Consider the following 24479-nt stretch of genomic DNA (forward strand, 5'->3'; position numbering starts at 1 on the left):
CCTGCCTCAGGCTGTAGCACAGTATTTCTGACACTCTCTGCCTCAATACAGATACTACAAACTTTCCTCATTTTGCTCTGTTCCAGAAAGAGAGAGAATGCTGAGCTCTCAGCAGACCATCAGAAGGAATAGGTCCTCGGGCCTCAGATGCAGTATTGGCTTTTATCCAGGTCCTTCAGCACGTGCCTTTTTGCCCCGGTGGTTTTTAACATACAGCCAGTTTCTGAAGGAGTTCAGTGCTGTGTTGATGAGTGCTCTCAGTCACTCCATCTCTGGCCCGGGGCTCTGCTTCCACAATGGTTGTCCAAAACGGTGGGAACTGTGAATGCTTCTGCTCAGAACGAGCCATCTCCTGCAGCTGCCAAGGTCCTGTTACCCAGAGCTGACTCACAGGAGCTGTCAGAAGTGGTGCTGCCTTCCCTCTGGAATGTTATCAGTCACATGCAGGTTTTAGGTGACGAAACTACTGCATCTCTCAAAGGACACTGAGGGTTGTTTTTGGCTCCTGAGCTGGCTCAGATGCTGAAGTGTGAGGATGCTCTTCACTGTGATTTACTTTCTCAGACTGCAAAACATAGACCAATTTCAGGAAAAGCCACTGTATTTTAAATATATAGCTTTTCTGGGGCATGGGAGGAGGGGGGGGCAAGTTCTCACTCCCTTGGCAGTTCAGAATGAAATTGTACAGGTTGCCCTGAAACATCTGCACTGCCAGTTTGTAAGCTCTGTGCTTAAAAAGCAGCTCTAATCCTGAAGCTGGGCTTGCCCAGTTTCTGTCACAAGGACTGTAATTGCATATGAATAGAAAAACTCCAAAGCATGATATCCTGCATACATCTATAAGTAGAAGTGAAATCTTTGTTAGCATGTTAGTTAAGAGACCAACCTAAATGCCAAGAAACCAGATGCTGCCCAGTTTGACAATGACAGCTTGATCGTGTATGGAACTGTAGATCTCTGTGACTGAAATTGTTACTGTTATCTTGCTGACTGTATTTTCATATATATATATATATATATATAATTTATATATTTTTAATAATTTTTATGTGTATTTTAGTACCCACTGAACCTTTAGTAAGAACAATCTTGTAGCTGTAAAGCAGTCACATCCTTTTACCAGTGAATTTACATTTGAGTCAAATTAGTTTCCACAGAATTGAAAATCTAACCTTACATGAAACCAGCTACTTCTCTTTTTTTTAGTTTAGTTTCTCCCATTTAGTTTATGCATATTCAAAAGATCCATCCAGTTCCAGCATTTTTTAAATTTCAGATAGAGCTCTGTCAAAAGAAAAAAAGCAAAGCACCAAACTGTGCAATTGAAAATTAAAATTAAGCTTCTCTTCCATTTTACAGCTAGATCTAACTGATCTCATTATGCTGGGATTTATCTCAAAGATGTTTTACCAGACTTCACTAAGCCATTAACCACCCTCCATCCCAGAAATTTGAATCCTTGCTAGACATAGAATTATAGCTTAAGATAAACTGATTATCCTCATAATATGTCTCCTACTTAACAAAATAGCAGTGTCTCATATGTAAATGCAATCTAAAATTTAGTATCCAGGAAAGGTCATTACAGAAATGCAACTTTAAGTTAAGAAATCTTACTAACCAGCTAAAAATGCAATAAAATAAAACAAATACTGGGGTTCTAACAATAGAAGCTGAATATGGAAACACTCACCACTAAACTTTTACAAAAGACCACTTTTTAAATGGTTTTAACAATCTTTTTTTACAGTTATAAGGAATGCTGACAATACCCCTGGGGTCTGGGTAAACAGTATTATCTGCAGCTCCCATATGGAGAAAATGAGACCTTTTTTAATAGTTCTTATGTGTCCAGTCTCAAGTAACAAAGGAGTAGAAGGGCCAGAATTAGCAGAGGGAAGTTCTATATAAATTATGTCCTTGTCATCAGCATGATGCATAAATTGTTGCTTGCCAAGTTCAAGATGCCACAGAGCCTTGTGAAATGGGTGGATGATAAAGGTGAGAGCCTCAGGATAAAAATCTGATTCCTTCAAATCCAGATTCCAGATTCTTCCCTAAGTATGGGGAGCTTTGTACTTTGCACTAAGTAGCTGGTTTAGATTAGCATCCCACCTCAACAGGTTTATGCAAAAGGACCAAATGGCACTTTCAGTTTTTAAACAGGCTTAAAACTTGTCAGAAACTCCACCAAAACCAGTAGTAATATGCAGTCTGAATTCTACAATCCCAACTGGTTTTCTGAGGAAATAAGGTCTCCATACTCATTACTGTACAATGTCAACCAACAGACACAGACACCTCAAAGACTGGGCTGTTCCAAGAACCGCCAGCTGAGGAGAAGGCTGAGATACAACCTCACACACAAGGAGAGACTCTACACAAGCCCAGGTGAGAAAACATTCAGCAGCTGGTGCCAGCACACAGATCTAGCTTGTTGCTCCTAGAGTAACACTTCTATTTTCTAAACAATTCCATGTGGTAGCAGTGATAAAAACCTGTATACACATAAATAGTGTTTGTATAACCACGTGTCAGCACAGGGGCTGAACACAACACTTTGAAAACAGCACTGATAATCCTGATAAGAGCAAAGAAAGCATGATCACACTGAAAGGTTTTTCTTTTAATTGTATACATGAAATATTTCTTCTGAAATAAAAAAGTTCAGAGCAGCAAGACACACTATCACAATCAGGTTACTGTGGAAGTACTCAGGAAGAACTATCCTCAGTTACAGGCTGATCCAACCCTAGACAAGAGTGCACAGGAACTGAGCACCAGAACAGCCCTGCTCAGGAAAAAGACCTTCAAAACTGCTGAAACCAGCACACAGTAAACATTAAAAACTGAAATTGCCTTCAGCTGAACTACTGCTTAGTGCTGTGTTAGCTTTTTGTAGACTCATCATGTTCACTGTTTATTTACAATCTTATCTTTTTAAAGCAATGATACAGTATTTCCCTTAATGAATATGCTAGATCCAGCTGCCAGGAATTGGCTTGAGCTCAGCCAAGCAAGAATTCAAACGAGCCTAAAAACATGGGCTCAAGAAACAATGTATTTTTTGCCGAGGAATAGGTTAGGGGTTTGGGTTTTTTGTGAATAAAGCTGTTTTGAGAATACAAATTGAACTTTACAGACACTATGTTTTCTGATTTTCATGCCAGCTGTTCACTGGCATCCAGCTGATTATTTTTATCAGTATTACCTAAAGGTTCTCCTCTAGCTCATTAAATTGCAATAGCTTTTCTTTCCCATGGTTAACCACCGGGCAGCAACTGCAGAGACCTACAGGCCACTGACACTGGTCTTTTGTACTCTGGAGCTGCAAGGAAGACTGTCTAAATTAAACATAGAGGCTTGTTGGCTGAGTTTATAACATTTCAGTTGCTCATTAACAGAGCACTCTTTTGAGGCTGCTGATTAAAAGCTTTCTTCAGGGAATATTACAGTGTTCTGTCTGCAGTTCTTTTTTCTTGTAAGTATTTATGCACTGAAATGAGAAAGAGGAACCTGTTGGTAAGTACCAGACAACCCACTACCTGAGTGCTGAAGGCTTTTATCAGAAAGGTAAATGGAAGAGGTTTGGATAGCTCATAACAACAACTTTTCAAGAATAACATGTCAAACAAAAGATTCTGCCTGATGCAGTAACTCAACAGGAAATTCCTGTGGGTAAATTTATCTGATTTAGCTAAACAGATACATTTCTCATTGCTTTTTAGCAGCCTCGCTACAGAACAAAGAATAGTCATTTTTAATTGCTTTTTTTGGCATTGCATAAAAGTGTCATTTGTGTCCCTTCCTTTGACTATAACAACATACAGGTTCATTGTATCATAGCATTACTCTGATTCAATGGTAGATGAGTTCCCAAAACTGCAACATTTATTTCAACATTTTGTTCCTTTTAAGAAAGGGTCACTTCAGAAATATTTTCTCCAGTAAATGGTCATCCAAGTCTCTGGTATAATTCAATCAAAATTAACACAGTGAAAACTGAAATAATGCAATTACTGAAAATATTAGAATTTGGCACCTGATCAGACAGCTAACACGGCCATCATTCTTTGATTCTGTGATTCATTCTTTCTCTGCTCAGCATCATTCAGGTAGCAATGCTGTGAGCAGCTTTTTTAACAGTCTGTAGAAGGAGAGTAGGTTTTCCATTACACGAAAATTGCTGTTAATGCTACTCATCACAGTTTATTATATAGTAAATGTACAGGTACATGCTGTCCTAATATTCAGATGACTGAGTTTTCTCTTTCACTTCTTCTCCTAAACCCTGTTTTCTCAATCTTTAATCCCTACAGTCTCAGTAATGCTTAAGTAAGCATTAGCAAACACAAACTACAGACCACGTAGTTCTGTACAGACATTAACACAGTGTGATTATATGCTTACCCATTATACTGACTGATCCAGGGCAGGTTTGTTTAGCTACCAGGCTTCCCTCTTGCACTTTAACTGTGGAAACAACAGATAGAAACATTTGGCTTTACAGCTCCATCCAGCTTCCTAACTGATTTCATGGCCTGAACTGATTGCCATCATGTTGGAGACTCTTCAGGTCCCTGATGCTGTCACTGTCTGGCCAAACTCGTGTCCTGACTCAGCTCTCTGTGCTGTAGGGCTCCCCTGTGCTCCTGTACAGAAGCTCTATCACTCATCACACTTCAGCTGTATAAAACCAGTTCTACAGCTCCTTCAATAGTTTGTGGAAGGAAACAGGCACCTCTAAGTGTGGGTTTTCCATTGTACTCTGGACACCTCTTTTAGGATGAATACCTAGAAATGTCTCCTCATGGTCCTTCCCTCTCCCACTGATTGTAGAGGAATGAAGGACTAGTTCAGCAGACTAAAAACACCCAACTTCCAGGCAGCTGCCTTCAAGCAAAACAAATCTTATCCTGAGCTTCAGGCTAGCAGCTCATTGCAGGCTTCCCTTATCTAAAGATCAGACCCATGTATTTTATTATATTATTAGAGGACATTATACAGATTATAAATGTATTTGCTCAAGGGCACAACAAGATGAACTTCTATTCTGCAAGGGCCTACAGTATTTTCATGCAGGAGGCTGGAAATTTTGCAGCACCTTTACGTAATTTTAAATACTGAATTCTTGATATTAATTAAATACAAATAGAGTAATCACATAAGTACTCCTTGTGTTATTTATATTCAACAAGTTTGGGGTTTGATGCTTGGATATATTCAAGATTCAAGACTTTGTAGCAACTGTATTTTGTGCTGATCTTTGTGTAATCAACAACCACATTGTAGACATTGTCAAGGGTAAAACTAGGAGTGTTGATGGATGGCTGTCAAAGAGAAAGTTGAGAATTTTATAACCTGAGAAGCCGTAAGGAGTTTGGGAACGTGGGATAACATTGATCAGATATTTCTGCTCACAACAGCAGCTGATTTGCTAAAGTTAACAATCTGATTGCACTGAGTTTAGTGGTGCATGTCACTAAAGATCATTTTTTCAGACTGATTTCAGATTCACTGGCCTGTTTTTACAGCCCTCTGAAGGACAAAATTTCTGGAGTTCCTTAAACCCACTGAGGTCTATGTCCCAGAGTGATGCCTTTCTCAAATTCTATTATACCCCAGAGTGCCAGACCTACCTTTTTTTTTCTTTTTGTGGGATACAGTTGTTTTTGCTGGTCATTTTCTTCTCTACCACTTTTCTACTTTTTTCTACTAACTTCCAGATGTTTGGCAGCTACTGCAGAGCAGTAACTCAACAAAAGCATCCAAACATCTACAGATCCCAGATACTGTGCATGAACAGATTTTCTCTGTATTGATGTGCACTGTGATGCGTTCCTCACAAAATCCATTCAACTCAAGCCTCATCTGCTCAGAAAATCACCAGGTTTGCAATGCAAGAATTTCAGTGCATGTGCTTTAATGAGTTGATCTGTACACAAGCTGTAAGTTTGCAAGGTCCAGAAGACACACAAATTGTCACACACACACACAGATCCATTTTACCTTAAATACATTTGCTTCTACATTTGCCTTTGGAACTTCAGATACTGACCGTGAGACTTATTTATTTTTTTAATTTGAAAGTTTCAATTGACTAAGTATGTAAGAACTGGGTTAATATGAGAGGCTTAAGAGATCCACCTAACAGGCATTTTCAAACATGACATGGTCTTCATAGCAGATGAGCTGTAGTATGTCAAATGAAATAGGGTGTGGAATAGAAACCCAGGTCATCATTACTAAGTATATTCAATGGAATTAGGGGATGGGCAGTTACTCCCTAGCTGTTTGAAGTTACTGCATTGATGTTATTGCATAGGGGCTGCACTAATTCAAGCATTAGCCATAATCTCATATATTTCTGACCATGCTAATCAGTCATCCTGCTGCTCTCTTAGTGCTGGCAGATCTATTTTTTGCATTATGTAATGTGTTTATTTTACCCTGAAATATTTTTCCCAAATGAGATATAAAAATAAACTCAGAAAGCTTCAGAACCCACTGCCAGCTGCACAGTGCACAAATCTCACAGCTATTCCTTTTGTCTTTGCCACTTCTTTTTTCCCACTATGATAACCTGTACTTTCTAGTCTTGGCTTTCTACCAGTGAAATTATCTTTTCTTTTAGAATTATAAGCTAAGAACTAGGAGTAATTTTTCGTATAATTACACATAAAATTTGCTCACCAGGGATTTATTGAGAAACTCTAAACTCCCCAAAGCTTCTTGAAACCCATTGTTTTACTATTTTAAAAAGTTTTCAGCAACCTCTGGATAAATAAAAGAAAAAATATGTGGAATTTACATGCAATTTTTATTTTATGCATGTAAGGTCCTCATGCATTTCTCAGAAATGTATGCATTGACTCTCTACGTAAAATCTACCTGAGTGGTTGTGGACTGCCCATCCCTGGATGTGTTCACGACCAGGCTGGATGGGGCTCTGAGGCACCTGTTCTAATGGAAGGTATCCCAGTCCGTGGCAGGGGGGTTGTAACTAGATGACCTTTAAGGTCCCTTCCAACCCAAACCATTCTATGATTCTACCCCAAATCATGTATATTTGCATAAGGAAAACCCATCTGCACAGTTTATGGTAAAGCACCAGGAACTATGTGTGTAGCTGAGGTTTGCTATCTGACCTTTACAGGCAGAGACTCTGAAGTCCCAAATCAAAGTTAAGCACAGTCAGTAAGACCTGCAATTTAATTCAAATACTTGCCTTTAAACAGACCACTTTACTTGCATGAAAGGGTGGCTGATGCTCACAAGCAGAACATGGAATGTAATATTTCATTTGGAAGGTGAATGATCACTCAGTCCAACTGCCTGACCACTTAAGGGTGACCCAAAGTTAAAGTGTGTTGTTAAGGACATTGTCCAAATGTCCAAATGCCCCTTAAACACTGCCAGGCTTGGGGATTGACCACCTTTCTAGGAAGCCTGTTCCAGTGTTTGGCCACACTCTTAGAACTGTTTCCTAATGTCTCTTTTTTAACCTCCTTGCGCTGACTTGTGGACATGCTTGTGTGGGATGCCTTGCTTTGATTTGTAAGTTAGAGAAGGGAATAACACTTCCAGATAGAAAAGGGAAAGAACAGACAACTCTGATAAATTAAATGTTCTAAATTGTGTCAGTCTAACATCTAATAACTCTCTACTAGTTCTCTGTTAAGGGAATAACTTCTTCATTCACTCTCTAAATAAGGAATGTGTAAGTTAAATATGAAAGGAATGGTCAAGCATTCAAATGGAAAAATGGAGAATCCAAAACTCAGGAATTCAGGAAAGGCAGTCCTTTGTCTTTTAGTTCCTTTTGCCAAATAATTGAAGAAAAAAAAAGAATTCCTAAGCATCTATACAATAGCCAAGAGGAAGTTATCAAGAAAATGGAGTCAGGCTTTTCAGATTGCAGTATGGTGGGAGAGTGACAATTAGCATAACCTGAAATGACAGAGGTTCAAGCTGGATTTAAGGGAAAACCTTTTCACCATGAGGCATTCAAACCATGGAACTGTTTGCCCACAGAGTTTGCAAAGTCTGTGTTCTTGCAGTTTTTCAAAATCCAACAGGATCCAGTGTGATCTGAACTCATAGCTGACTCTGGTTTCAGCAGAGGCTTGGACTAGAAATCTCCCGAGGTCCCTTTCAAACTAAATTGTAATCCTATGGTGATAAGTAACAGGTAATGTGGTCTTACCAGAAAACAACCTAATAAAAGCAACAGTCCAGAAAAACAAACATTTCAATAAAGAAACCACAGTAGAGTCATGTAATTTTCAGAGGTGTAGAAAATGTGACACAGGAGGGAAGATTCAAAGAATTCATTTCTTTAGTCTTAGCAATGAGAGAATTGAAGGAAGATATGATATCAGTTCTCAAGTACATAAAAAGTATGGCAGAGATACAAACTGTTCTCCATGTCCAGTGAGATATGGCAAGAAGCAAGAGGTTTAAATTGCAGCTTGAAGATTTCAGCTACATTTTACAAAAAGCTTTTGAACTTAAGAAATGTTATGCAGTAGCTGACCACGGAGAGGTCTGAAGACTCAGCATGACTGCAAATTTTCAAGGTCAGGCTGAACAAATATCTGCCAGGAACTGATTAGATAGAGTGGACCCTGCACTGAAGCAAGAAGATGAACTGGAGAACACTTTCAGATCTCTTTTTTAATCATGTCTAGAGAAGCAACTTCATTGTCCTTATTACTAAATTGGCATGAAAAAAGAAAAAAAAGGTACCAGTGTCACCTCTTCAAGTTTTCTTAAATTATGCCAAGTATTTTTTGTTAATTCTCAGTTTTGTTTTATGTAGAATTAGGTAGAAGAACAATATAGCATCCACGAAACTAGAAAATTATTTTTATTAGAGTTGTTCTATTTTGTGCTTTGTTAATGTTTTTCTAACTTCAATGACATGAGCAGCTAGACTAAACGAACCCTTTGATTCATAACTGCTCATTTTGTTTAAAATACAGGAATGGCAGGCAGCACATCTCTTGCAGCTGCTCCATAAACCACCTTTTTGTCTAGCACTTTTTACACTGATGCTTTCTAAATATCACAAAGTTCTCCTCATATCATGGTTTAACCCCAGCCGCCAACTGAGCCCCACACAGTCACTCTCTCCCTCCCCACAGCGGGATGGGGGAAAGAATTGGAATAGCACAAGTGAGAAAATTCCTGAGCTGAGACAAAGACAGTTTAATAGGTAAAGAAGAAGCTGTGCATGCAAGCAAACTGAAACAAAGAATTCATTCACCACTTCCCATGGGCAGGCAGGTATTCAGCCATCCCCAGGAAAGCAGGGCTCCAGACTGTGCAGAGGTTACTTGGGAAGACAAACGCCATCACTCTTCCCACTTCCTTCTTCTTCCTCCAACTTCATGTACTGAGCATGACGCTATGTGGCATGGAACATCTCTTTGGTCAATTCCAGTCACCTGTCCTGGCTGTTCCCCTTCCTAACTTCTTGCGTACCAACCCATTTGCTGGTGGGGTAGGGTGAGAAGCAGAAAAGGCACTGACTCTGTCTGAGCACCACTTAGCAAAATCAAAAAAAATCCTTGAATTAGCAACACTGTTCCAAACACAAATCCAAAACAGCCTATACCATCTACTATGGAGAAAATTTATCCTATTCCAGCCAAAACAAGCACATCTAGCGAGGCAAGTACAGACGCCAAGATTTGGTGTCCTTTCAGCTAGGCTTGGAAATATGGTCCTAATCTAAATTCTTCATTTTACAGAATGGCTAGGTTTGTAAGGGACCTTAAAGATCATCTAGTTCCAACCCCACTGCCATAGGCAGAACACCTTCCGCTAGTCCAGACTGCTCAAAGTCCCATCCAATCTGTCCTTGAACATGCCCAGGAATGGGGAGTCCACAGCTTCAATGAGCAACCTGTTCCAGTGCCTCACAACCCTTGGAGTAAAGAATTTCTTCCTAATATCTAATTTAAACCCACTCTCTTTCAGGTTCTCCAGCCCTGTGATAATTTTTGTGGCCCTTCTCTGGACTCACTCCAGCATGTCTACATCAGTCTTACTCTGGGGCCCCCAGACCTGGATGCAGTACCACAGGTGGGGGTCTCACAAGAGCAGAGTAAAGGGTGAGAATCCCATTCCTCAACCTGCTGCCCACACCGCTTTTGATGCAGCCCAGGACACATTTGGCTTTCTGGTCTGCAAGTGCACATTGCCAGGTCATGTTGAGCTTCTCATCTACCAACGCCTTCAAGTCCTGCTCCTCTGGGCTGCTCTCGATCCAGCTGCTGCCCAGCCTGTACTTCGCTTGGGATTTCCCTGACCCACATGCCAGACCTTGCACTTGGCCTCGTTGGGACTTCACAAGGTTCACCTCACAGGGGTCACACTGCTTTTGACATTGAAGAATGCTGAGACAGACTGATTTATTAAACCCGAAGTTAGACATTCAGAGGAAGAACGGTGTTTCCCAGCAGAAACTGGCAGCTATGAGAGCGTGGGAGACAAAGTTCCAGATAAAGGCACAAGTGCTGCTACTGATAACGTATCTAAAGCTATTGGGCCTGGAGACATGAAACTGACAGTCAGTCACTTTACACTATAAGAGCCCAGTCCCGCTTTTTAACAGCAGGGTCTTCTAACATACCCCTGCTCGGAGTGTATGTAGAGATCCCTCCCTTTAGTGGGGACACGTTTCAAGGTTACTCCTCAAGCTCAGCAAAAGAGATTTGCCCATGGTCGTTGTATGGGTGAGTAACATCAATCTCCATAATTATTTTGCTAGCTTTAATATCATTGCTTCAGTGCTGCTTCAATACATAGTTCACTTACAGCTACCTATACTGTGTAGTAAATAATTCTGATTAAGGTTTTTGTTGTATCATTATCTTAATTAGTTTAATAATTTATGTTATTCATATATTTGGGTTGCCATCCTTATTCCTGTAGGACAGAGCTGTATGAAGGCTCAATTACACCTATATAATCCTTTAGACATAAACCATTGACCAAGTCTGGGACTAGGACTGGATCCAGCTGCACCCAGACTCCTCTCCGAGAAGTTTAGAAAGAAAGAGGGTCCCTTTTGCACCTCATGACTGAATGGGTCACAGGGCTTTCCTCAATACACTTCATCTGACGCTCTCATTCTGCCTGTGACACTCTTAATAACCATTATCTTCTATTAATTAACATCATTATTTTGCTATCTGACCCTAAAAGTATTCTCTATGGAAGAAGCTTACCACTGTGCAGCATTGTAATGCATACAGGATTAATCTCCAAATCAGGTGTTGTCTATGCCTAGATGTGTTCCAGTAAACTATGGCGTATGCCTGGATGTTACTGCACTTTAATAAGCATTAGATCACCAGCAAGGTTAGTACCTGAGCGTTGGCTCGTGGCTGGCGTTCTCCCAGGCAGTGCCCAGGCACACCTCAGGGATTAGCACAGGCCTGGTAGGACTTTCAACAGCAATTCTGATGCAGCCACCTGCTCTTCAGGGCTAGGAAGGTTTGTCTGTATGAAAACACATGCATTGGAGAATTTGGTGTCAAGACTGGAGAATGCTCCTGACCCATGACTGGTATTACATAAAATAGAAGTCTCTGTTATGGTCCCAGCTTGTTGTCTTCATTTTTTTTCCCTAAGTAGAAATTAAAACTATGCCAGCATAGGCATCAGAGAGTATTTACATAAACAAAATAAAACAAAATGTGCTTAGGAATATTAACCGTAGCTCCTGAAGTCTTTCTCTAGAGGCCCCAAAATTGTCAAAATCTTTATCATGTAAGAGGTTTTGATTTGTAATCGTAAACATTTACCATCATTGAATCAAGTATTGTATATTGATTATATATAAATTTTGTACCTAAGTCTATTTAATGTTTTGATTAACATTACTGTGAAGCATTTTGTACCTATATGTATGTATATATTGGCTGGTTCTGTCACCCTCTTTCCCTGGGTAACTTCACATCCAACATGATTTGAAACTTTGCTTACCTCTGCCTGCAACAGGTGCCAAATAACTTTTCTCCCTTAACTTCTTTCCAAAACAGGGTGGATACCATAAGGGTGGCTACTTCTCCACACTGTAATTAGAAGGGCTTGGTTAGGCTTTTGATTATGTCCCAGTATGGGCCAGAGAGGCTTGTACTGGCTCAGTAGAACTTCTTTTGGTGCAAAATTTCTAGCCTAGTAAGAATTCCAGTATAGCCAATATTAGAGTGATGAAAGGTGCTTTTTCTGCCAGGATAGTTTATTTTACTCAGATATCCAGCACAAACTGTTCCAGCAAGTGTGGTTTTTTGCTGCAATAAAATGCATCTGCACTATAACAAGTAAACATTGCGTAGTATATAGCAAGCCTCAGCCTGAAGGGACTTTGGATTATGACTTGATATTCTAAGATCGAGGGAGAGATGGTACAACATTTTTATTTTGTTATCTGGGACGATTTTCAATCAAGACAGCTCAGTTATAAAGCTATAAAAATTTTAACTATAAAAGTTTCTGCTTCAGTTACTGGCCAAGACAATATCTTGCTCTGACACAGCTTATATCAACCAACTAAATCAAACTTTGTGAAGAAGACAGTAACTCTGCACTTGAGAAATCTAAACAATAAACAGATAAACTTCAGTTACACAGAAGGTTAAACCTTCCATTGAGAGAAATTTTATAACCAAGTTAGTTAAGCTGCCCTGCCCATGATTAATGCAAAAACTATCTCCAAGGGAAACACACCACTGCAGATACAATTAATGAAATACTAACCGTGAGATTCTAATTAAGTTACAGGTTGTCACATTAAGCAGATTAAACTACATTAAGCAACTTATCCTTCCAAATAGTTAATGAAATGGTATATCCCAAAACCCGCTTCAATAAAAAATTATTCTGTTTCAGCTGTTAAATTTTGCTGTGAGAAAAATAAAATGCACTGACTCCAGAATAACCCCCCTTTGCTACCCTTCAGTATCTGCCTCTCTGCTGTACAAAGAGCTCCCATAACTTTTTTATTTCCATATATAGTGGACAATATATAGGGCCAGTCTGAGTAGTAAAAATGCCAGGAGAGCACACCAGTGATGGAAATAAAATTATTGAAACTCCCTTTCTTAAGACTCAGTGCCAAGCAAAAACTCTTACCTCATGCACAGATGGCTGAATCCTTCCCATCTGTTAGTAACTTCAGCCCTCCAACTCCTGCAGGATCCTAACATCAGTCCTGTGAGCATATTGGCACTCCTGGGGTGTATTAAGAGTCAGAGGTATCTGTTCTGGGTTTCCACAACTATTTGAGCACAGATTGGGACTTTTCCTCAGTTTAGATGTGTTTGTGTGCATAAGACATTGAAAGATCAAAATCTACCAAAGCAGCAGGACTAGACTAAGAGCTTCGCTGGCTCCTGGGAATACTGAAAGTAGGAAAAATAGCTTAAAATCCTTCTTCTCTTGAACAGCACTTACGAAGCTGAATTTTCTCATGTGCAAGCTGGTGTGTCACAGCTGGTAATAGGAGCTGATATACACTTCTAGCAGTGTCTGCAATTACTTGAACACTCATATCATTCCTTGCCAGTTGTTACACTAGAAAAGACATGTTTCCTTTTCAAATTGAAGGGTGTATGCTGCACAGACACCAGGTGTCTTTACTTACAGCCTCCGACTGTTACCACCTCTATTTATGGTACAGCCAAAACACATTAACTAAAGCAGAGCTTCCTGAACTTTGGCTTTTGCAGCACTGTTGATACACAAGCTACTTCCACCCGACATGAGGAGGCAGGGCTGCCTACCAGGAGATACTCACTTGAAGTGTAGGATGAGCAACCCAAATCTGCTACTGTTGGCAATCAGTTACTGCCAGCCTGGAGGCAACTACCTGGTGGCTCACAGAGATTTCTATACACAGGCACTAATTATTACTAACTGTTAATGGTCATCAGAATAGCTTTATCATCTAACTCATTTAGTAGGCCTTAGATTCCATAAAGTAACAGAAATAACTTTAATCAATATAGATTTGTGTTTAATATTTATGAATGTCACTCCTACTACAAGGTCAGTTTGACATTGGACATAGTGATAGGAGTTGAAATTATCAAGAACTGTCAAGTGAAAAGGGTCAGAGGGAAGAAATAACTTAGGAATTTCCACTGGCAAAGGTCAGTACATCTGCCTGACCATAAGCAACTAATATATGTCTGTACTGGTATGTACAGAAGAGAGATAACAGATAACTTGTACCAAACAAGATAATTTAGTACTATTTTTCCTTTACCTCAAGGGAACTAAGAGAATGACAGAAAAATCAGAACAGTAAAGCTCACATTTCTAGTCTCCCAAGTCCTACCTTGAGAACTTTGGCCTCTGAACATAAGTGAGATTTCTTCACCAATGAACCATACATGCTTACATTTCACAAGCATTAAGATAAAAAGTACGTAAGCGTGTTATTAGAGCTCCAGATAGTCTTGGATTTCATACCACACCTGCACAGAAAGCTTGTTCTTTTGCTTTCCAGTGTGCCTAAGGAGGTAAGAAAAGATTTTAAAACCCCATATTTATTTCTAGAACCGACTTCTCTGGGTTGGGCAGCTCAAAATGCCTCACTGCTCAGCCCATCACTTGGAGCCGCCTGCGGACTCAGGGCTTGGCTGTCCCGCATACTCCATGACTCGGCCGCGGGTTTTACCCTCCTGAGGTGCGGAACTGGCCGAGGGGACACGGGCCCGGAGGTGGCGACTGTGCCGAGCGCGGCCCTGTGGGTGCCGGTACCCCCGGGCTGCTGAGCACCGGCACCAGGAAACTGCACCGCAGCACCCGGCGGTGGGAGCACGCTCGCACTCCTCAACAGGACTGCAGGCAGCGTTTACCAAGGTGGCAGCACGACCGAGTGCCTCCCTTTCCCCGGGTCAGAAGAGCAGCCCTCAGCCCCGACACCGTCCCCGCCGCGGCTCCCTCAGCGCCGGCCCCCCCGCCGCCATCTTGGGAAGGCGCTGCCGGGCTGAGCGCGGGGGAGGGCCGGGCCGCGGGGGGCCCTGCCCGGGGAGCCCCTGCCCCTGCCGGCCACCCCCAAGCGGCCGGGCGCTGTGGAGCTGTGCCCGCCGTGGTAAGGCGCCGGGCGCTGTGGAGCTCTGCCCGCCGCCCTGAGGGGCCAAGTCATGGGGAGCCGAGCGCTGTGGAGCTCTGCCCGCCGTCCTGAGGGGCCGGGCCATGGGGAGCCGGGCTCTGTGGAGCTCTGCCTGCCGCCCTGAGGGGCCGGGCCGTGGGGAGCCGGGCCGTGGGGAGCCCTGCCCGCCATGGTGAGGCGCCGGGCGCTGTGGAGCTCCCTGCAGCTCGGCGCGCTGCCCTCGGCGGGCTGGTCAGGTGAGGCGCCGCAGCCGTTCAGCAGCTCCTGCTGGAGAGCCGCGGAGCCGCCGCGCAAGGGGTGGAGCGGCAGCATGGAGGAGGAGGAGGAGAAGGAGAAGGAGGGGGACGAGACTCCTCAGAGGCGGCAGCAGCAGCGCGGGAGGTGAGAGGCGCTCCAGCGCTCCGCGGGCGGGGGTCGCTGCCCCCGCGCCTTCCTGTGGGCAGGGAGGGACCGGACCGAGCCGAGCGGCGCCTCCCGCCCCGCGCCCGTCCCGAGGAGAGCCACTGCCCGGCGGGCGGCCGGTGGAGCGGAGCACCTGCTCCGAGCGGGGCTCGCCGCACACACACTCAGTGCCGGGTCCCGCCGGTGAGTGTGGGGCACACGGCGCTGAGCCCCTGCGGGAGGCGCGGAGCGGGGCAGGGCGAGCGCCCGGAGCGGTGGGTGGGTGGGAGGGAAGATGAATGGGTGGGTGAGTGGGTAGGTGCGGGGGGCCGGCCGGGCAGGAGCGGCACAGCCCGGCCGGCCTCGGAGCGGAGCTCGCCGTGTGCCCCTACCCAGCCCCTGCCGCGCCGCCCGGCTGGGCACAGACCCGGCCAGCCACAGCTGGCTTGGACGAGGGGATCCCTTCGAACCGGTGAACGAAACCCTGGAGGGAAAAGTGGTGCGCTCTCCCTCCCGCCCAGCGCCGAGGCTTTGGGCTCCCGTCAATTGCCGGTAACTCGCGCTGCAGCAGCGCTCGGAAAGAAACAAGTTATATAATCGCTCACCAAAAATCCGCTTCATAGTATCGGCGGCTCGGCGACTGCTTTCCTTTGAAGAGGAGACACGGACAGATGTTTATCGCAACGACGGGGGAGGGGGCTCGCACTGCATAGTGCGAACTGGAAGGTATTAACGAAGTCATTTAATGTAATTAGTGCAGTCAAATAATCTCAATGATCGTCAATTATCTCTAGTAAGGATTTGAGGAAAGCGTTTGTTGAGTGTCTTGACGGCATGCAGTCAAATTCGTATTGAACTTAAGCAGAAATAGTTTTTCTAGTGATGATTATGATTTCTTAGGTTTGCTGAATGGCGATTATGAAGCAGCTTTTCAGTTTTAAAATAAAGTACTATTTGCACTGAAATGTTTTTTCATTAATTACCAAACTGTACCAACTAAAGTGACATCAAAATCAAAGATAGCGACAGGAAAATTACTTCTATTTTCCGGCAAAAGATCCTTGCAGAGTAATATATTTTTTTAATTCATAGTAGTAGCTGTATCAGTTAAGAAAGTATGAAGCCTGATTTATTTTGTAGGTAAGATTTTGGGAAAGACAACAATGAGATTTTTTCTTCTTAATTCATGAATTATTGCAGTAGTTGCTTTAAAATGCTCTAAATTATCTGAAATTGAAATGCCTGTTATAAAAAGTAGTGAAATTTTTTAATGCCTGGAGACTGGCAAACCCTGTCTGATTCAGTTGTGATGGAAGAGTATGTATTTGGGAGAGTAGGAAGTAAGGGATGACAGTGTAACTGTTGAAATATAAATACAGTTAATTTGGCTTCAGCTTGGCCCAAATCAAAAGAGATGCACAGCATTTTTAAGAGGAAGCAACTGTTATTATTATTATTTTCTTCACTTGCATTAACTAGGTAGATTGAACAAAAACCTCTGGAGAAATCTGCTATTTCTTCAGCCTTTATAAGCTCAAAATTGAACTAAACCTTTTAATTCTTCATTCAATGGCTTTTAAGCTTTTTTCAGCAAATAGGAAAGCAATTATTTTGTGCATGATGAGAAAACCAGAAATGCTGCCATATTAGTTAGTGTCTTTATATGTAATGCCTGCTGTGAAATTAGTTCCACTTTTTGTCATATTGAAAAATCCCTTCCTGATTTCATTTCATTTTTTTCCCAGTCAGTTGCTTTAACCTTATAGCTTGCAGTGTGTTGGCTAGCTAATCATTATCTTACCTCTGATATACTCAGAGCCAGGGCCACAGAGAATCTCTTGATCATCTTGTGTCTAAATGCAGATTTGAATAAATTTTTTTTTTCTGTAAACCAGATGCTGCACTTGTTTGAATATTCATAGAAAATCTAGGAAAGAAGTTACATGTTATGTGCTCTTTGCATGTAACATCTTAGTGTTTAGCAGCTGTGCAAGGAAGGGATGGTTTGGGTTTGAATAGCCCTCAACTGTGCCCAGACAGATGAACCTGACAAATTGTTCAGGAAAGAGAATTGGGCATTGCCAAGTGACACTGTGAAAACAGTGCTGCCATTGTGTCCCCACTGTGAACAACAAGGTTTGATAAGATGTTGTGTGAGTGAAAAATCAGGTGGTACAAAATGTGTATCAAGATGTGTATCAAGAGTTACTTCTGTAAGACCTGGTACTGTGGTTGGAGCTGGTAGTGCTACTGTCTGGTGACTAGGGCTTATGATTCAATTTCAGGTTTTATTGCTTAGAATATCTGGAAATAGGTGAGTTGTTTAGGCAGAAACTTCCTGTAATGTGGACTGGTTTATGAGGGAAGATTTCAGTGAGGTTCAACTGTTTCTGGTAATGATATTGTGGCAACAACAAGTTGTTTATATGTGTTTATTCAGTTGTGTTTACATGAAGCACTTTGTCTCCTTAAAACACCTAAGTATTTAGAATGCTGCCTTGAAAATTAGTAATGGCTCATATTTGTGTTGGAAGTATGCCTTGTCTCTGCCATAAGGGTAAAATAAGAAAAAGAACTGACCAAACAACTTCTAATATTAACACTTTTATTTTTGACAAACAACCAAAGCACTCTGCATTTCATTGATGGTAGGTGAAGAGACAGTGTAATCTGGAGTTGTGAGGATGGAGTTGAAGGCTCTTTATAAGATAAAAGGGTTGTAGTGAAAAACATTACCATACTGTGACATTTCCAGTTTCCTTGAGTATTGACATTTTGCTGTGTATGGTGTGCAGCTTCTCAGAATTTCTTTTTTAATGGGTGTGTTTCACTTGAAGAACTGTGAGGGTGCTGTATTGGATGTGTCTTCTGGCTTTCCAGTATGACGTTTTGGATGCTCAAAACTTATTATTTGTAAAACCTGATGATTTTGGCTTAACTCATGTGAAAGATAGTCCTTAAACAGTTGAGTTCAAGAAAGGCATCTATTTCAATAAAGAAAAACTTATAATTTCCTTATCTGAGTTGGCCTAGAAATTATTTGCTTGGATTTCAATAAATTTTAATTCAAATATTATAAATATTTCTGTAAAATCCATATATCTATGGGGTGCTTGTACATGCATACATAGACAGAGGGAGAGAGAATGTTGCTTGGAAAAGAAAAATTTGAGTTTATGTTGCAATTTAAGTCGATTTAGAAAGAACTTAGGGAAGTATTTTCATGTCACAGAGAAATTACATTGGGCCCTGTGTGCTTGGACTTTGAACTGAAAAGAGGGAATCAAACAGACAGGCATTTAAATGAATATAAGCAAAATTATATGACTGTTTATTAATTTAAAAATAAACTTGAGTTTAATGCTTGGGCGTTGCTGCACTTCCTGGACAACTGAGGTTTTACAAGGTGTTAAAGAATTATTCTTTGTGTGAGTCTAGAGGAGGTCTTCATAGGAGTTTATTCCCTTCTGGCACAGAGGAAAAAGAAAACAGAAAATTAAAAGACTTAGTAAACGAGGTGGAGATGACAATTACACAGTTGCAGATATAAAAGTGCCAGAGTTGATGATAAATGAACTTCAGATGCTGCTTTGCCATGTGTATCCCATGGATCAAAGTTTTGACATGATTTCTGTGCACTTTTATGGAAACAGTTCTTACACTGAGCCTGTGCTACAAAGGAAATCAGTTTTATCCCATTGTATGTTCAAGTGGAGCCTTAATTTCATTGCATGTCATAGTATTTGGTTTTAGTCATATCTAATTGACATGAAGGTGTTAAATGGAAAACCCTTAGAATGGAGTGTGAACTTGTAATATTTTAAAACTTCATTTTAGTTTAGGAAAACCTGTTCTAGCAGCTTCAGTGGCAGAGTAACTTAAAATACCAAACTCAAGATGTATGGGCTGTTGACACAATGGAGTGGCTAAAATGAGTTTTTAAATGCTCAACTTCAAAGTTTGGCAGTTTTTTCTAACAGTAAACCCCATCCTGGTGCGTCTGTGTCACTGACTGCAGGCACATCAGTAAACCAGCTGAAGCTGATGCACTACTCAGTCGTGTCAATAGTAATGGGAGTGGAGCTGGTGCCAGAACGCCAAAGTTGGGGTCCAGATCTTGTAGCTGGGTTGGCACAAGTTTCATGTTTGCTCTTTTGGAAAAGCTTTATTGAAATTCTGTGTAAGAGTGAAGGGCCACCCGTGGAGGTTATAGTTGGTGTTGGAACCCATGACTTACCGGGGCAGCTAGGTGCATGTGCCATCTTCTCTTGTTTTACTGTTGGTTTAAAAATTGTCTGCCTTTGATTTTTGACCTGTTGTCCTGCACACCATCACACAGCCGTAATGCACACGCCTCGCTCCGCTGTGTGTCAGCCCGAGCCCTGCAGAGCAGGTAAGAAAACTTCCATTCCAGCCCTTGTGCTTTCAGCATTCTTCCCTATACATTAAGTAGTTATATGAAATTAGTTGTTTAGGCAGAGCAAAGTAAAGCAATTTCCGTTCTGATGTAGGGAAATTTGACTCCAGCTTTCCTTTGGTGACTGTTTCAGCAATGGCATGGAATTGCACTGCTCTTGGGCTTAATCATAATGATAGTCCAGGCTGCTCTTTTAAATGTGGTGGCCACATGCCAAGTTTTGGGTTCTTTATTCAAGACTGCAGTAAAAGATGAGGGTAAAGAGGAAAATAACTAATTTAAATAGGCCCATGTTGTTAAAGACATTGACTCCTGGATCTCTCATCTCTGTTAAGCTGCATGTCCCCTATGGACAGCTACTGTCATGTCAGGGATCATAACCTAGACAGAACACGCATGTAATAGAAAACTTCTGTCATCTTAAATGCAGTTCATATACATATCTGGGGACTACAAAATGCTCTTATTGGACAAGGGCAATCAGCTGGAGCACCTGGAAACAAAGGGAAAATAGTTATGTATTGTCCCAGATCCAGGAAAAGGCATCTTGATGCAGTCAATACAACGCCTATAGCTGGTCAGGTGTAACCCAGGTTTGAGAATGAGGCTCCGGGGACTACTGATGAGCCTGACTCTAAAGCCGATTTGCATTTGTATCCAGAGGCACGTAAGGGCGTAGCTGATAGGCATGAATAACTCTGCTGGTTTAGTGCCCCTAATGAATACCAGCAAAGCAAAGGTGGAATGTGTAGTAACGGGAGTGGGCTGCCTTGTGGGTGGTGGGTGGCTGTTGAAACTGCTGTTATAGTATAGAACGTTTCTGTCTGAGAAGGCAGACAGAGTTTCAGCAGCATCGGTACTAAATGTGAGTGAAACCTCAGATAGGGAACAGATCGAAAATGAAGAATATTACAGGTAGGTGGAAGTGTTGAACCTAACTTGGCAATGTATGTCACTGAGCTACACTGAGTGAATTTTAAATTGAGTGTATTTAATTAATTATATATTTTAATACCAGCACTGGCATAAGTAGTTTTGGTTTACAACACTATTCCTGTTCTCACCCTTCCCTGTCTGAGCCAGTTTGTTGGCATAAACACTTGCATGGTTGCACAGTGATGCAGGTGAAAATTAAGTGCTTCTCTAGGGATGGTAAGGTAAGAAGTCACTAGCAGTTAGATTAGTTTCTTAAACAAATTCACCATGTGGACAAAAGTGGTTTTTTTGGCAAGCCTGGGGGAGTAATGAGGGAAGAAATGGATTGGCTCACAGTATTGGCTGCTTAAGTAATACAGCTGCTGTAATAATAAGCCCAACAACAGATGATCTTTGGTAGATACTGCACATTTGGGTTTTTTGTAACTAATTTTTTTTCTCCATGATGTCTAAATAAAACTTTGCTTTGTTTTACTGCTGATCCTCAAAACTAGATAACAAAGATTAAAAATGATCCATTCTAATTCTTGAAGCTGTTTATGGAGAATGCTATTCCTTCTTTTGTTATCAGCTCTGTTATTAATCTTTCTTGAGCAGTACACAAGGTTACTGTGGAGTCAGGATACTTACAGATCTATTGAATGAAAATTTCATCAATGCTTATTCTTGATAGGGATTTTTAATGTGAACTTTCAGATTATAAAACTATTTACAGATCAGCTAGTTGCAAGCTTGAGAGATGTTCTTTGTGTGATATCCTGAGACCTAAAGCAGCTGAAATAATTGCTGGTGCAAGTGCTGTTGCAGTGATAAAAAATATACATAGTGAAAGAACATTTCCACGGCGTGTAGCTGTATACAGTTTGCAGAAGGCTCAGGTTCTTGCTTTGATAAGTCTGCATTGGTGTGATGGAACTGCCTGAAGTACTGCACAATAAAAGTTTAAATGCATTCAGAATTTTCCAGTCTCAAACTGTTCGTTAATTAAAGCAGCCAATTTCAGACCTGAAGGAAAAATAAAAGCACAGCCAAAACTTAGCTGGCAGTCATTTGCTAGCAGAGCTTGTGGGAGCCAATTACTTATATGCTCCCTAGTGTTTGCAGATACCTTTCTTTTCAGCTGAAGTAATTTTTTGTTTCAAGCCAAAATACATGTTTTTTGCCGTTACTAAAAGTATGTATATTGAAAGAAAGTTTCTGAGTTGTGTATCTGTATATGGCTTGCAGAAAGGTCAGCCTTGCTTTGGCAAGGCTACAGTGGTGTGAGTTTGCTGGGAGTTGTGTGCTGTTCCCTTTAGGTGATATTTAGTACAGCCTGGTTCTGCATGTACTCTACACAGAGAAACAGTGATCAAAATGAACCAAACCTTTTGCTTCAGAAATGGAGCAAAAATGAATGTATCTGCAAAGCTATGGAATGTTTGCAAGGCAATTGTAAAGTTTTGGGGGAGATGTCAGTTTCCAGTAAATCAGAGCTTCATTGTAACTCTTCAACTTTCTGGCTTATGGATTTGTTAAATAAGGACCACATTTCTGTGTAGAAAGAAATGATAAATCTGTTTTGGCAGACTTCATGTTTAGTAGCATGTCTGTGCTTGGCTGTATGTCTAGTGGGGGGAACTGCATCACTTTCATTTACGGAGTAGCAGATGTTAGAGGAGACTGGATGAAAAAGGTGCTAACGCAATATATTGTATGCTGATGCATTTCGTGTTCACATAAAATTCAAGTAATTTGGCTTGAAGCTCTGTTCTGTTCAACAGACCATTTAAAAAGAAAAAATCTAATGGCAGAGTGCTTGGTGTGATGTTATTGTATCCTGTTTCCAACCTTCTTTTGGAACAGAAAGTATTAAAATGTGTAGTTAATTTTTTATTATTTTCCTAAATAAATGAAGCTCAAAGCCAAAATATTTGTATCCACGTTTTCAGTTATATAAACAATGCTGACATAAGCATTTTACCCCAAACCTGTTGTCCTGAGGGCTGTATCCTGTTTACAGGTGCAAGCTAGTTAAGTGGGACTTGAGACATGGGTTTTCCATGCCATGTCCTGCCTGATCTACAACTTCCCTCTTGCTTTTTGGATTCCCAAGGGTGCCTCAGCGTTTGGTGCTGGAAAACCAGTTATGTGAGCCCTGTGTTTTGATTCATGTTGGCCTTCATCCTATTCCTCAGCCAGTGGCGTTCTTCCCTGTGCCTGGAATTCCTTCTGGCCTCATGGATTTGGCATGACTAATGCTCTGCTTTAGGGGGCTGTATGACTTGGTCCATTTTCTTTCTGAACTCAGTAGAAAGAGCAGAGAATCTCCGAGCACAGAGAGGGGGTGGTGGCCCTGCATCCTGGTGGGCCCCTCTAACAAACGGTGCCACCCACGTGCCCTGGGCTGGGATGGGTCTCCTCATCTGAAAGGGTGGGCTCCATTTGTTAGGAAAGAAGTTTAATGCTTTCAAGTAGAATAGTGGGGTTTCTTTCTTTTTAAAAGTATGGAAAATAGAAATTTTCTTGTAGAATTGTACGTAACAGTAAATATTCACCAAGCATGTGATCTCTTCCCTCTCTCTCCCAAGTAAATGCAACTCTACTTTGGTTTGATTTTGATGTTTCTATACCTCATAATTTTTGCTGGCATTTAAATATTTGAATTAGTTTCTCAAGTGCTAAACTATTATTTTGGTGAGGGGAAGAATTAAGGAAAATTGGCAGAAAAATCAACTAATTTCTGACTGGCTATTTTCTAATATTTAAAATATACCTGTCAGATCTCCTTATCTGTAGAGACTTTCTTTTGCAAAAGTGTAAGAATCTCCTTGCACTAATAATTTGTTGAGTTTTATTTTAAACTAATGATTTCTGGCTTTCAAGAAACTATCATCTTTTTTTTTATAAGAAAAATTAGATTTCTTTTACTGTATGTCATAAATATTCTAGGATATATTTTACCAGTTTAAATGAAACAGAAATGAACTAGCAAGATTGATACCTCAAAGGAATCTACAGTTCATCAGGAATACTTTGAATTGATTGTTTGTAAATGTGTCCCTTTCTTATGTATGTAAAACTTTTAAAGTCTTTTCTGAGCACTGAGGTCTTTTATCCCTTGAGCTGCTTGTGGAATACTAATGAAAATAATGTATGTGCATCATGTGGAAAATATGTTGGCAGACACAGAGATACCTGCAGTGCCTTAAATGCTTTGGCATTGTCTTTGTTTAATCACCAAAGTCGATTCTCTGCTTCCCCTAGAGGTTTAGACTTTCAGAGAGATCAAAGGTTTATATGAAAATTTAAGCAAAAGTAGAATTCACCTATTTTAGAGATAAATGAATAGATAAACAGAAGCTTAAAAATAAAACCTTAGGCACTCTTGTCTCTAATATAAAATACCTTTTGGGAACAATAATTACAGTAGTGATATATATTTAAAAAGTCAGACATCTGAGATGTTAACAGAAGAATTTCTTGGAATTAAGTACCTGTATAATTAAACTTTAGTGATTTGTTTTCATGATGCTCTCTAGAAGAGGGGATGTTTTATGCTGTGTCTGTGTGCTTTCCTACATTAATAAGCTGACTTGGCATTGAAAATGCTCTTGAGGAATGCCAAAGTAC

The 24479-nt window shown here is 41.1% G+C and overlaps 1 protein-coding gene and 1 long non-coding RNA gene across 7 annotated transcripts in view; one reads left to right on the forward strand and one right to left on the reverse strand.

Annotated features, from left to right (window-relative positions):
* Window positions 1–3: 3 nt before the first annotated feature.
* Window positions 4–14346, reverse strand: LOC139670650 (uncharacterized). Of its 2 annotated transcripts, none has more exons than XR_011697524.1 (4): window positions 13147–14346; window positions 11998–12086; window positions 11379–11511; window positions 4–565 (listed from the first exon to the last, which is right to left on the reverse strand). It is a non-coding gene; the product is annotated as an uncharacterized lncRNA (long non-coding RNA). The 2 variants fall into 2 exon arrangements; XR_011697525.1 differs by lacking the exon at window positions 4–565 and adding an exon at window positions 4420–4473.
* NAPEPLD (N-acyl phosphatidylethanolamine phospholipase D) overlaps window positions 3418–24479 on the forward strand; it is a 37443-nt gene continuing 16381 nt past the window's right edge. Inside the window, exons 1-2 of one of the 5 annotated variants that reach the window (XM_071552687.1) lie at window positions 3418–3481; window positions 9985–10742. Coding sequence is in view for 1 of the 5 variants with exons in the window: in XM_071552684.1 (XP_071408785.1) it covers window positions 15303–15514 (212 nt within the window). In the remaining 4 variants the exon portion in view is untranslated. The other 4 variants (XM_071552685.1, XM_071552686.1, XM_071552684.1 and 1 more) reach the window with 4 other exon arrangements.

Source organism: Pithys albifrons, chromosome 3 (assembly GCF_047495875.1).
Source record: "Pithys albifrons albifrons isolate INPA30051 chromosome 3, PitAlb_v1, whole genome shotgun sequence".
NCBI lineage: Eukaryota > Metazoa > Chordata > Aves > Passeriformes > Thamnophilidae > Pithys > Pithys albifrons.